Below are 14,380 nucleotides of genomic sequence, written 5' to 3'. Positions count from 1 at the left end.
TGCACGTTTTGTTTAACCCTTATCCTGAGACAGAAAAAACACTGAAAATTCTGGGTTGTTTACTGCACTAGGTGCTTGATTCATACAAAAAATGTACGCTTCATACTGATCTCATGGAGTTTTTCTCGTAGAGAGATTGAACATGGTGTATGCTTCTACAGGCATCCCGACTCTTTTGTGTAGGCTAGTCCCTTTGTACGTTAAAAGACGAACCAACCTGATGGACCAACAGCAACAACCTGTAATGTTGCAAGTCCATTCAACAGAGTAACTAGTGAGTAATAGGCACAAACGCCTGCAGACGTGAGGGGAAGTGGGACCAGTAGCAGAAGTGAGCTGAGGGGAAGCTGTGGTCAGGAGAGGCTCTCTCTGCATAGTTCAAACAAGATGTCTCACAGTCTGCCTCGATGTGACCAGGTACAAAGCAGGCAGAGCGCACAATGGCTTTAGAGCCGTTTCCTCTTGTCGTCTTCTTCACCTCAGTCTGACTCATCACCACACCCTTGGCTCATGTGCACCAGTCGATCGACAAACTGCCAGCAGCTTGACTTGCTGTCTGATCGGCGGGCCTCTGTGTGGATAGCCTGAGGAACAAACCACGGGATTTCCAGGTTTATGTTGGTTATAATGAGACTCGAAAAATACTCAGATGGGTTGATCAAATATTTCATGTGTTAATGTGTTGTTAAAAGAGCTTTTGATATTTTTCGGGGTTTTGGTATTTTTAATTGCACACTTTGCTTTCCGCCTCTGACTGCATGATGTGTTGTAATGGTTTCCAAATTGCAGCTGGGACTTGTCTCTTTGAGAGAAGACAGGGTGGTGAATGCATGGTCAATCTGCAGCTTGAATAAAAGGCAAATGCCTGGTGTATTGTGGTTTACCCTGGGGTCACCCTGTTACTTCAACAGAACTGTTCATATTCAACATCAGATGTAAACTTGAGATCATGATGTTCTCAAATAATGTCCCCTAATGTCCTCTGTGCTCAGCCAGGTGTAGCTGTGTCATACTGGGCACTGTGGGCAGACATGTCAGGACACCATAAGAAAGACAAGACCATTAGTATCAGAAAGTAGCCAATCTGGGCTCAAAACCAGCAGTGGAATGGATGACACTATTCTGTCCTTGAACAAGTCTCTTAACCTGTTTTGATTCTGTAAAAAAAAAAAAAAAACCCTGCTGAATGAATTGATATCCTCGACTAGAAAATCTGTCAGAGACAGGCAGGGCAGCTAATGGCCTGTTGATTCCAGATGATCGGTTTAGACTTTTCGATTCCCTTACTCCCCATGTCGGTCATGGTTTCTCTGAATAATTGGTTTAAACTGGGAGTTTGGCTTGTAATGTAGAGGGCTTGCGTATTAAGAGTGTTATTACATGCACAGAGAGAGAGAGAGAGAGAGAGAGAGAGAGAGAGAGAGTTGTGAACGTAGCCTACTTCCTCACTCACCTCAACAGTCGCTGCACAGGCTGCAGCACTGTCTTCGCTGTGCTCTTGCGCGCGCAGGAAGCAGGGCTGCATCACTGCACCTGCTTCTCTCTGGGCTGCAAATCATCAGACAGGAGATGCATGAAACAGACAGGAAACATCCTTGAGAATGTAGAGGAATGCTCTATTTCACTCTCGTATTCACGCAAACGGGGGTTCCGACACCGGCTGATTGACGTCAATCTGGTCAGAGGCTATAATGGAAGAGAAAATAAAAACTAGCCTACAGGAACTTGGAAATTGTTCAAACAATTTATTGTCGTCGGTGAGTTAACAGGCTAAGGAAATAATAGGGTAGGCATGTGTAGTCTAATGAACAAAAATGTAGTGGGTATGCACAGTAGCCTAATGAATTTCGGCAACAGCCTTTTTAAATTGAATTTGAAGTGTAGCCTATAATATGCACACCTATCGGACGTGCGTGTGTGTGTGTGTGTGTGTGTGTGTGTGTGTGTGTGTGTGTGTGTGTGTGTGTGTGTGTGTGTGTGTGCTGTGTGCGTGCATGTGTGTGTGTTTGTGTGTGTGTGTGTGTGTGTGTGTGAGAGAGAGAGAGAGAGAGAGAGACTCTTGTTGGCAAGCTGGCAAGCATTGTTACATTTATTGCTATTTTATTTTTAAGCTGTTTTAGGACAGGAAGACCCCCTCCCTCGGCCAACATGCTCTATTGTGACTGCCTGCAGGGGGGGTGTGGTGCGCCGTGTAAGACTGCTTCTGAGTTATTTTTGTAAAGGAAAGAATAATTATGAAACCCGAGTAAAATGGAACAATACAGCACACGTCACACGCAGACCTGCCATGCCTGTTTGTTTTTTTGTTGACATTGTTGTTGTTGAATTTAAGTAGTTGGACTTGAAAAACATTTAGCAACACTTTATAATTACGATAATTTCCAAGCCATTTATAAACCAATAAACGGTTATAAATGATCTATGAATGATTAGTAGCTTAAATATGTACGCCTACACACAGGCACTGTTTGAGGTTGATGTCGGAATCGAACCGAAGAAGCCAGAATCTCACATTATCAGCAGACTGGAGCATTCTCTACAGTATATGTATTAATCACAATCAGAGGTGTCATGGGGGATAATAACGGGATTCCATTGTTGTTTCAAGACAGTGATAAAGGCTACGGCTGAAACGTTGTCCACTAAACCAATTTTTGCATCTAGATCTGAGTGTGCGGTTTCTTTTTTCTCCTATCACCGGATAATAACGGGCTGACAAGTGACCATTGCTCTGTCTCTGTGCACAGGTGGCCGGTGCAGAAGCCCAAGGAGAATCTGTAGGCACTGATGGATGACAGGACCGAGAGGCAGATACAGAAGGATCCTCCCCGACCCCGAGGACCGAGAGCCGGGCTCTAGTGATGGTGACACTCTCCCTCTCTGCACACAGGACCAGCAGGAACAACCCACACCTGGATCACAGCAGAGCTGGAGCACACTAATATTTTGTTAAGCCGAGGGTCCTAAAACATCTTGACATGGGTGCACGTTCTCCAGCCCTAGGACTAACAATTCAATGTAATCATGGAGTAATGTAATGTAATTTTGTAGAGTCATCTAATTGTCCGACCTTTGTCGCTGGTGTGGATGAGGACCACGTTCGTGACCTTTGCTTACCGGGATATCTCCTGTACGTGTCCAGCGTGGGAGAGCGTGTGTCGACCACCCGACTGCCCTCCGGTGTACCGGCAGCACAACCACGCTGGAGGACTCCCCCAGCGGGAGACGACAGAACCCAGAGGTTCCGCCAGGACAGCGTGACGAGAGCGTCCAAGGGTCGGAGCCAGAAGCCTGAGCCGGCGACATGCAGTCCGATGACCTCTTCATCCGTAAGTTCCGCCGGCAGAGCCCGCGGCCCCCGCTACCCACGGTCAGCTTCGACACCAAGCGCGACGGCGGGGGCCTCCGGACCCGGGTGGTGGCCGAGTGGCCGCCCAGGACGGATGGCGAGGGGACGGAGGGGGAGGGCCTGGCGCCCGGCCGAGCGGGGTTGAACCTGCGCTCGGTGGGTCGGGGGCACATCATGCAGAGGAGCAACAGCGATGTGACCCTGGGCGACCTGGACTCTTCCGGGAAGACGGGTGGGAAGGCGGGCCGCGCCGCCGGGGAGAAGGGAGGGGGCGCGGGGGCCCAGGGAGACTCCGGGGTGGTGCTGCTGCACAGGGAGTACGGCAGCCTGTCCTCCCTGGAGAGGCAGTCCCAGGTCCAGGAGACCGGCGCAGAGGACCGGGAGCCCCTGAGCCCCAACGCCCAGCGCTTCAAAGACCCCTTTCTACTCCTGGGCCTGCAGTCCACCCCTCCGGAACCTGATGGGTTCTTCCGGGCCTTGACCGTTCCATCAATGGGGGACGCCCCGAAACCGGCCAAGCCCCCCAAGCCCGATGGGCTGAGCAAGAAGGCCAAGCCCACGCCGCCTCAGCTGCCCCAGCCGGGTCCGTACGACAACCTGGGGGGAGGAGCCTGGGTGAGGAACTTTGCCCACTATGACGTCCAGAGCATTTTGCTAGACCTCACAGAGGCGGCCACCAACCGAGACAGCATCGGACGCAAGAAGAACATCACGTCGGGGGCCTCGGCGGCCTCGCAGCTGCGCCCGCTCATCCAAGCCGCGCCCTCCTCTCCGGCGCAGAGCGGCGGCGGCGCCGGGGGCAGTGGCGGCGCCGGGGGGAACGCCGAGGACCCCGAGCAGTCGCTGCTGCTGGACGAGGGCGACGGCAACGACAACGAGCTCCTGCTCAGCTGCCCCCACTTCCGCAACGAGATGGGGGGCGAGGAGCGGGCAGGCCTGGGTCGCTCCCCGGGCCGGGCAGGGGGCTTGTGGCTGGGTCCGCGCAGCCCCAACGACGGCGTGTCGGTCCTGGAGGAGCCCCGGGAGAGCCACGTCCAGCAGCAGGGCAAGAGCAACTACTTCATAGAGCACGCCGACCTGGGAGCCCACTACTACCGCAAATACTTCTTCATGAAAGGTGAGCGTTGCGTTGTGGGTTTGCGTGTGTGTAAGCGTTAGCGACGCGGTATGCATGGCTGGCATGTTGTCCTTTCCTTTACTGAGAGATGTTTGTGGGTGTAATTGGTACAGTAGGGTAACTGTACTTATATTACAGATCACCAGAACTTCTTTGGCATGGATGACCGTCTGGGTCCAGTGGCCATCAGCTTCCGTCGAGAGGAGAAAGAGGGCACCAGCGGTGCCCAGTATAATTACAGAATCATCTTCAGAACCACAGAGGTGAGTTCTGTCTATATCACACTTCTCATTACATTAAATTATATTACATTACGGTAGCAGAAGCTTTTATCCAAAGCAACTTACAATAATTGCATTTAACCTAGGCAGTCAGTGTACTACTAATCGCCAGAACACACAAGTGCATCTCCTTTCTAAATAAGTGACTACGAGCATAATCTAGTGTTGAAGCCAAAGTGCAAGAGTAGCAAAATACAGTACCAATACATTAGGGAGTGCACTCAAACGTACACTAGCTGAAACATGCTTGTTTGACTACACACAGTACTAACAAACTGTGCGGTGTGAATGCTTGTCCTCGCTCCGTCCCAAGTCCAATTCCAAGTCCAATTCCCTCTTCCTCCTCTCCCTGCCAGCTCAAGACTCTGCGGGGCTCCATCCTGGAGGAGTCGGTGCCGTCAGCGGCCCGCCACACCACCCCCCGCGGCCTGTCGCCCAAGAGGCTGCTGGAGTTCATCATCCCCGAGCTAAACCTCCACTGCCTGCGGCTGGCCTCCACCTCCCCCAAGGTCCGGGACACCCTGGTGAAGCTGGACGAGCAGGGGGTGAGTAGGACGGCACGCTGCCCGGGGCGGGAGGGGGGGGGGGGGGGGGGGTGGGGGTGAGGAACTACGATGGACCAGGAAAAGGAACTATGATGGACTTTGAGGAACTATAATACAAACGTGGATTTAACAGTCTGTGTAAAATAGGTCATCTTAAACATACAGTACGTCATGTTGGATGTCCGTGCGTCATGTCTGTATATGCTAACCCGTCGCTGAGATTTCGGAGCTTAGCAGTGCGCTAAGCCTGTGCTGTTACATGTCAGATCCCTCAGGAAGCTCTGCAAGATGGGTCACATAAGGTCTTCATACGTGTCTGTTCCATCCAAGTCGAATACTTCAGCAGGCATTCTCAGGCTATATGATCACTAGTATATGGTTACGGTTGGCTGCTGATCCAAGTGGGCGTTACACTGGTGGTGGATGAGGTTCACATGCACCTCCCTCTCCCCTCCTCATCCTTCTCTATCATCCCCTTGTAGCTGATATGTGGCGTTGGCTTTAGTGCCTACTAGTAGTCCAGCATCCTCCAGGTGGGTGCTACAGTACACGTTGGGTTGTGGATGAAAATTAAGTCATGGCCCCTCCCCCCATCCCCTGTGATAAAGCCTTGAGCATCTGGAAAGACGCTATATAAATATAATGTATTTTGATGATGATGATGATGATGACGATGATGATGATGACGATGCGCGAACCTCTCGCTGATGCTCCCTGTGCCCGCCTGTCTCCCGTCTAGCTGAACTTCCAGCGGAAGGTGGGCGTGATGTACTGCCGCGCTAACCAGAGCTCGGAGGAGGACATGTACAACAATGAGAGCTCCGGGCCGGCCTTCGAGCAGTTCCTGGACCTGCTGGGCGAGCGCGTGCGGCTGAAGGGCTGGGAGAAGTACCGAGCGCAGCTGGACACCAAGAGTGAGCTCGCTACCCACACCACAGACACGTCTAAGGGCCTGATCTCACTGTACCACTGGGGGCCACGATCAAAAGGGCATCAGCACACCACTGAACACTGATAACTCTGGTATTGTAGTACCATGGGGGGGGGGGGGCATACAGTCTATCACTCTGCAATGTCACTACCTTGAGTTGGAGTATAACGTGAGTACCGGCTTCTTCAGTGTCTGTTCACACTATCTGATGGCTGATGCTCATGCTCTTACTAACCACACCGTGGGTAAAGGCTGGAATTGAATGTTCTTCTCTGTGTGTATGTGTGTGTGTGTGTGTGTGTGTGTGTGTGTGCGTGCGTGCGTGCGTGCGTGCGTGTGTGCAGCGGATTCGACGGGGACTCACTCCCTCTACACACGCTACCAAGATTATGAGATCATGTTCCATGTGTCCACGATGCTGCCCTACACGGCCAACAACACACAACAGGTAAACAACAACAACAATAACAACAACAACATACATGCAAGAAACCAGAGGAGAATGTTTTACAATAATGTTGTTCTCCTGTTACTGAATATCAGAATGTATGACATTCCCAAGTGAAGCCCTGGAAGCCACTCAATGAAAAATGATCCTTTGAATGTGTTACGAAAAAGCTACACAATTTCTCAAAGCTAAATTACATTTAGGCTGTCACGCTTGAGTAAATACCTCTTCATTGAGCATGATTTAGAGAAATCCTCTCTGTCTCTGTCGCTTTCAATGGCCCGTTCCCGCTCTGCTCTGTCTAATGTCTACCCAGACTGCACTGCTTCCCTGTTTGGCTATCAGTCAGCACATGTAACGATATGGAAATGAGACACATTGCAAATGAACTGTCCACTAAATATCAATGATCATAAGTGGATTGAATACCAAAACATAGTTTACACAGCTACACAGCTCGTCCATCACAATCGTTTTTCTGTATGAAAAGTGCTGGATGAATATGTATGATGATGGCCTCTCTTCCTCGGACCGTCTCTCAACTCTTTAATGCTCTCTTTCAGCTGCTGCGGAAGAGACACATCGGGAATGACATCGTGACCATAGTGTTCCAGGAGCCGGGGGCGTTGCCCTTTACTCCGAAGGCCATCCGCTCCCATTTCCAACACGTCTTCATCATCGTCCAGGTCCACGAGCCCTGCACTGATAACACCTACTACCGGTGAGAATAGACCCTGGCCCAAATGGCTGTGACTCGGCCTGGGCCACATTTGAATGAGTGAATGAATGAATGAATGAATGAATGAATGAATGAATGAATGAATGAATGAATGAATGAATGAATGAATGAATCTTCTTTAGCACCACATGTTTGCTAACAATTTCCCAATGTTCTTTTTTGAGAGTATTTTAGAATAGAATAGAATAGAATAGAATAGTTTATTTGCCATGTGTAATAAGTATTGGTACAGGTACATAGGAATTCTTGTCGCTTGTCCTTACAGTATCTTATCAGTGCTAATCAGTTCCTCATTCCAGTCCTAGGTACTCAGCTAGACATTTAAAGGTTCTCAAACTGGCAATTTACTATAGTAGCAGTCTATCAGTATCATCCTCATCTACTTATCCCATCTGATCATGGGTGACTATGTCTGTGTCCATGATGTAGGCAGTGCAATTAAATAACCTTAATAAAGTATACAGTTGTGCATAGTGTTCAATTGTTGGAGTGTTGTCAGGTGTTGGTTCAAGTGTTCAACTGTACAGTAGTGCAGAGTCTGTTGTGGGTGGGGGTTGGAGGGGGGGGGGGTTGTCAGGAAGGGAAGAGGAGTGGGATTGAGAGACTGGTCGGTCAGAACAGACCAGTCACAGGGGGGGTAACTGTCCAGGCAGAGGGGTGGTGGGGGGAGATAATGGGTCGTGGGGGGGGATAATGGGTCGTGGGGGGGGGGTCCTGACCAGGGGGAGTCTTCAGGGTCAGTCTACTGCAGTTGTTGAGCTTGTGCACCGCGTCAGGGAAGAAGCTGTTTTGGAACCTCTCCTTCGGGTTCTGATACTCAGCCATCTTCCGTCTCTCTGACGAGATGGTAGCTGGGGTGGTTAGTGTCTTTTGTGATGGAGATGGTAGCTGGTTTGGTTTGTGTCTTTTGTGATGGAGCTGGCCTTCCTATGGCACCGTTGGTTGTAGACATCCTCGATGGCTGGGAGCTCCACACCAATGATCTTCTGCTCTGTCTTTTAACTCTAAACTACCTTGATTCTATCAATCTGCACACTCAAAATTGAAAAAATTGTCCCAATTATATATATATATATCATTATTGTATATAAACCATACAACAACATCCCATGTACATCCCAGTAATACCCATGTAGTTGGGGCTGCGGTACAATTACACCCCTGTTATGCTCTGACTTGAAATTGAGGTGTAATCCTGAAAATAAATCAGAATCACAATCAGTTTTATTAGCCAGGGTAGTTTTTACACATAGGTCTAGGTTTTGGTCAGTTGTTGCGTAACACTGATGGAGACAACATTAGACGGGGCGCAGTGCAAAGACAGGACAGTGCAAGTGAGCAGTGCAAAGTGGAGGGTAGAGTCAGAAAAGGGCCTTATTGGTGAGGCTGGTGGCCGTGGGGAAGAAGCTGTTTTGGTGTGAGGTCTTGGTCCTGATGGACCACAGCCTCCTGCCGGAGGGGAGTGGCTCAGAGAGATTGTGACCAGGGTGGGAGGGGTCGGTCGCAACCTTCCTATCCCGCTCCAGAGCCCTGGAGGCTCTAGAGAATTTGTTTGCTAATGTAGGCTACTGCTAAATAGCAACATGACAATGCAGCCAGAAAGATTTTTTTTAGTAGAAGTTCTGTGTTAAAACTTGATACACACATTATCATTGGTTTTAGAAATATCAGTTTGATCAGTGGAATGGAATATACATTTCATGCCTCTCTCTCCATCTCTCTCTCTCTCTCTATCTCTCTCTCTCTCTCTCCATTTCTCTCTCTCTCTCTCTCTCTCTCTCTCTGTCTCCTCCTTCAGGGTGGCCGTGACGCGCTCCAAAGATATCCCGTTGTTTGGCCCCCTGTTCCCCAAGGGCGCACGCTTCCCCCGCTCGCAGGCCTTCCGGGACTTCCTGTTGGCCAAGGCGTTGAACGCCGAGAACGCCGCGGAGAAGTCAGAGAAGTTCCGCTCAATGGCCACACGCACGCGCCAGGAGTACCTGAAGGACCTGGCGGAGAACTACGTCACCACCACGCCCATCGACTCCTCCACCAAGTTCCCGCTGCTGTCCCTGGGGGGCAAGCGCAAGGACAAGCTGAAGGGCGCCAAGGGGGCGGAGCTGCACAGCGCGGGGGCCCTGGTGTGGGCGGTCATGGCCTCTGGCGGGGACGAGGGGGGCCACCGGCTGCCCTGTCTGCTGGGGGTCTCCGCTGAGGCCGTGGTGCTCATCGAGCGCTGCACGCGGAGGGTGGTGTTCAACTGCTGCTGCCGCGACGTGATTGGCTGGAAGGCGGTGACAGAGGGACAGGCGGAAGGTGGGCCCTGCCTGGACGTCTTCTACGAGCGGGGCGAGGCGATCAGCGTGACGGCCAGCCAAGCTGAGGAGATACGAGAGATTGTGCAGAGACTGGAGGTGGGTCGAGAGTCATGGAAACACTGTTATGGATAATATAATTTCTCGTGTGTCCGGTGTCAATGCTGTTTGATTCGATGTCGGCTTTCCTGTACGTCGTTATAGACCCTTTTCCCAGCAGCCATTTTGACATGTCTTGCAGACATGCAGAGTAAACACAGGTATAATTTATAACATTGCGCATGCTGGCTCACCGGAATGGCTGTGACACACTGAATAGAACGGAACCTTATTCAATTTAATCAATTGCACCTGTGTTTACCCGGCTATGACGTGTCAAAATGGCTGCCGGGAAGAAGGGTCTATCGCATCATTGTCCCAACGCCATCGTCGGCGCTAGGACCGTTATGACCGTCGGCGGTCGCTCTGTTGTTGTCGCTCCCCCTAGCTGGTGACGCGGGGCTGCGAGGCGCGGGAGGTGACACCGCTGCGCGACGGCGTGGGCCAGCCGGGCTTCCTGATGAGCGAGGAGGGCTTCGTGACGGAGCTGCAGCGCTTCGGCTACGCGGAGAGTGGTGGCCTGCAGCTGGGGGCGCGCGTGGTGCGCCTGTGTGGCCACGCCCTGGTCCACCTGGGCCCCGAGGAGCGCGCCCAGCTGCTGCGCACCGCCCACAAGATCCACATCACCGTCATACCGCCGGACGAGAACGGCAAGCCCCGCAGGTCAGAGCAGAGGGGGGGGAGGGAGGGGGGGGGCGGGGGAAGTGGAGGGGAGAGGGATAGGAACAGGGGTGGTGGGGGGGGCAGGAGAATGAGACCGGCCGATCACCGGCCAGAGACACCAGGAGCTTCCAGCCAGCAAACTGGTGCCTTGCGAGCCAACGCACGGGCATTGACCCACACTAACGTACATAAGAAAGTGGACGTACACAAGAAAGAGGCGGGAGCGGAAAGTGCTGGCGAGCTAGCCAGACGTATGGAAACGCCGATGGAGGGCTCGTCCGAGAACAACCTAGAGAGAGAGGGGGGTAGAGGAGCGAGGGAGCAGAGGGGAGAGGGGAGTGAGGGTGTGGAGAGATGGACTCCGGGGACAGGAGGGTAACATGAAGAGAGAGCAGAACGGGCCTGGAGGAGAGGGCAGAGATGGAGAGCTGGGGAGGAAGAGAGGGAGGGAGACAGGGAGGCTGGGTCACGGCTGTAAAGCGGAGTGTGGTAGGCGATCAGTAACGTTGATGAGGGGATGAGAAGGTTAGCGGGAGGGGGGGGGGGCGTGGCAAGGGGGAACAGATGAATTCGGCGGGCGCCATTCCGAGGTCACAGCTCACTCTATTGTTTCTGCTGCGCTGCGGGCAGTGACACACCAGCTGGCTAGCTACCAATCAATTCCTCTAATGGCCTCTAATGATACCGGGTCAGGTAGTGGCAGTTGCTCGCGCCTGGCCTCTGAATTCTCTTAACGTCGGGCAGATGGACGGCGCTAACGGAGAGCCTGATGAAGAGAGAGCGGTCCAAGCGAAGGCAACGTTAAACCGGGTATTTCTGCCTCTCCCGCAATGAGGCTCCTGTCACGTCATGCCGCGAGCTGGTAGAGAGAAGCCCTCTCATTAGCAGAGGTTTTTGACAGGCCTGTTCAGCCAACAACCACCGCTGTCGACGCGGTTGTCAGGTCTTATGATCAGGAATGAGGCTTTCTGGGTCTCATAGGACGGGTGGGAGTTTTTTCCGTAGATTAATATAGTTTTGAGGTGCTCTGGGGTGCCGTTCTAGAATACAGAATGATACCGACGGATGAAGATAAATAAGCATCAGTACTGACGGAAAGAAGCGTGATGGCCGATTTCTTCAAACCCCCGTAGCTGTAATGTCTTCCTCTTCCGTTTGCCATGTCCAGGAGTTTCTCCGAGCTGTACCAGAAGGCCATCCAGGATGCAGAGCGCAAGTCGGGGGAGGGCCAGTCTGGCGAGGCCTGGGTCCTGGATGAGAGGGAGGAGGAGGAGGAGGAGGAGGAGGAGGAGGAGCAGGAGGAAGAGGAGCATGAGGAGGAGCGGGAGCAGGGCGAGGGCAAGGAGGCGGAGCTGATGGAGGTGCAGGCCGAGGGTGGAGGAGGCGAGGTGGACGACAGGCCTCCAGAGGGGGCCCAGACCTCCCTCCTCCTCCTCTCCCCTCCCACCCTGCCTCTGCTCCGGGCCACCTCCCTGCAGGACCACCCCCCCAACCAGGCCCCAGAGGAGCCCCCCGCCTCTCAGCTGACGCGCAGCTACTCCTTAGAGAGACACCCACCCTGCAGGGACATCTATGACGGGTACGTCTCTCCACCTCATCGCAGCTGTCGCGTCGAAACCTTGCATCTCCAAAATGGCATGTTTTCAGAACGTTGAAAAGAATATTCCTATTTCCAATTTTTGAACATAAAATCACATATGGTGAGCTGTTTAGAAAACATTCATTTGTTTTCAGGGCTGGGAACCAATCAAATGTAATGGGTTTGACCATCTGGGAGGCTTTCAGGGGTTGTAAAAGGTAGTCCCAACTTTCAGTTGAAAAAATTAAAATCGCCAAAATGGAGATACAGGGTTTTGACCCGACAGCAGTGTCAAATTTTCTGTCTGATGATAGGTTATTCTGTCACCAGTGCCATGGCTATTCCCAGCACAAGACCATAGACATGCCTCAGTTGGTCATGGTCAGGTGTCTGGAGGAGACCCAGTGCACATCCATAAGAAGCCCACCCCCCCCTGCTGATGTATTAGGTCATAGTTGGAGAGAACTCTAGCCATTGGACTGAAACTATGTATACTGTAGGTACAGACCACCAACTATAATGGTGGGCCAAACTGAATACCATGTTGTCTGATCAGGGAATGTTGACTTCCAAAACGTTTCTCTGTGACTGATGCTGTTGTACTAAATAAATGTTGAATCTGATCTACTATTAAATGCCGGAAAACTACTTTCCTCTCCATCCATTGATTCTTCAATACCATCAAATAATCATCATATAACATTGTCTGCGCTAATATGTTTACGGTTTTAAGGCAAAAGCTGACTAAAAAACTCTAAATCTTATCCCATATCTCAGCAATCACAATAGATTATTTAACCCCTCTAAATTGGATTGAAAGGTGTTGAGGCGTATAACACCCAGGGGTAGAGTACAGTATGTGTTTCTGATCCCCGTCCGGCCCTCTGACAGGCATGTGTACGACAACGTGGGGCTGAAGGTGACGCATCATCCCATCTACGAGAACGTGGGGGTGCTGACAGACGCCACGCCTGACCTCATCCTGGCCGTCAAACCCAAGGCGCCCGCAGACGAGGAGCAGGTGAGACGCATGGATCGCTCGTCCAATTTATGGGGATCCAAAATAAACACAATAAACAAATATGTATTTGATTTGGCTCCTTTATAAGACTCACCCCTTCTCTCTGTGTCTGTCTGTCTGTCTGTCCCCAGTTTGTGGGCGCTGAGCTGTGTGAGGAGAGAGCATCCTCCAGCGAGCCCTCGCTGTCCTCCTCCCGGCTGTCCTGTCTGGACAGGGCAGAGAGGAACTCCAGAGCACTGAGCCTTCACAACTCCATCACCAAGAGTGGGTATTCCTCCATACATACAGACTCTCTCTCTCTCTTTCTCTCTCTCTCTCTTTCTCTCTCTCTCTTTCTCTCTCTTTCTTTCTCTCTCTCTCTCTCTCTCTTTCTCTCTCTCCACAGCAGACTGAAAGCAGCTCAGACATGAATGATGACATCCAGGGGTGTAGTGGTAAATACAGAGGTGGGTAAAGTCCGTCGAGTGCAGAGTTTACCCACCTTCTTTTCCCTCATTGATTAACACAGTTGATCAGAAAATAGGTGAGTAAACTCTCAGCCTCATTCTAAAGAGGTGGATAAACTGAGTTTACTTGGGTTTACCCTCCACTACACCCCTGATGATATCCTCTGACCTCTGACCTCTGACTATCCCTCTCATCTTAAAGACTTCAAACAGCGGCAGCCTGAGAGAACAGAGGAGGAAGAGCCAATCCCAAAACAGACAGGCTCCAACAGCTTGTGAACGAGGGCCGTCCAACAGAAGCAGGCTAGCTGCAAGCGGACGGCTACGAAATGACGTGTTCGCCGATGAACGCAGGAAGCCGACGAGGCCGCGTGCCCCGCGACAGGCTGATGCGCCGGCGCGCTGTACCGAAACAGAACAGTTACAGAACGCTTTAGAGACGGCCTCCGCTGTAATTGAGCCTCAAATCCCTTTCTAGCCTCTGCAGACCCTTTCTCCCCTAAGCCCTTCTCCTCATTATCCTCTTCTAGCCCTCCCCCGCCATCCCCATTGTCCCTCGTCTTTCATCTAGGCTGCCCTCTACCTCCCTCCCCATCCCCCTAACCAATACCCCCCCACACCCCTACCCCCACCCCCACCCCTCGACCACCCCCCGCCAGCGCCAGACTAAAGGACGGACAGATGGGTGTGGGAGGGGTGCAGTTTAGCCTTCCCCAAATCGAGGAGCCCCCTTTTTGACCATCTGCTCTCCCTCTTCTTCCTCTCCGCTGCGCGGCTATCCTGAGACCCCATCATACAGTTTCTCCAAGAGCACGGACGCTCATCCTTCAATCGAACCCGACGGCGTTTTTGGGGAGGGGATCGCCTG

The 14,380-nt window shown here is 52.0% G+C and overlaps 1 protein-coding gene across 1 annotated transcript in view; it reads left to right on the top strand.

Annotated features, from left to right (window-relative positions):
- Nucleotides 1-3,304: 3,304 nt before the first annotated feature.
- The window catches only part of sipa1 (signal-induced proliferation-associated 1), a gene marked incomplete at both ends in the record, with an annotated part of 16,242 nt that continues 5,166 nt past the window's right edge, over nt 3,305-14,380 (top strand). The window contains 11 exons of the mRNA XM_084450255.1: nt 3,305-4,466; nt 4,605-4,729; nt 5,104-5,292; nt 6,032-6,206; nt 6,568-6,671; nt 7,235-7,392; nt 9,209-9,803; nt 10,192-10,466; nt 11,635-12,045; nt 12,937-13,066; nt 13,198-13,330. Coding sequence (XP_084306381.1) covers nt 3,305-4,466; nt 4,605-4,729; nt 5,104-5,292; nt 6,032-6,206; nt 6,568-6,671; nt 7,235-7,392; nt 9,209-9,803; nt 10,192-10,466; nt 11,635-12,045; nt 12,937-13,066; nt 13,198-13,330 — 3,457 coding nt within the window. The remainder of the gene's footprint in view (nt 4,467-4,604; nt 4,730-5,103; nt 5,293-6,031; nt 6,207-6,567; nt 6,672-7,234; nt 7,393-9,208; nt 9,804-10,191; nt 10,467-11,634; nt 12,046-12,936; nt 13,067-13,197; nt 13,331-14,380) is intronic.

The sequence above is a fragment of the Borostomias antarcticus genome (assembly GCF_949987555.1).
Source record: "Borostomias antarcticus genome assembly, chromosome: 15".
In the NCBI taxonomy this organism is placed as follows: domain Eukaryota; kingdom Metazoa; phylum Chordata; class Actinopteri; order Stomiiformes; family Stomiidae; genus Borostomias; species Borostomias antarcticus.
The sequence above is the reverse complement of the archived record's forward strand: the minus strand, read 5'-3'. Positions and strand labels throughout refer to the sequence as shown.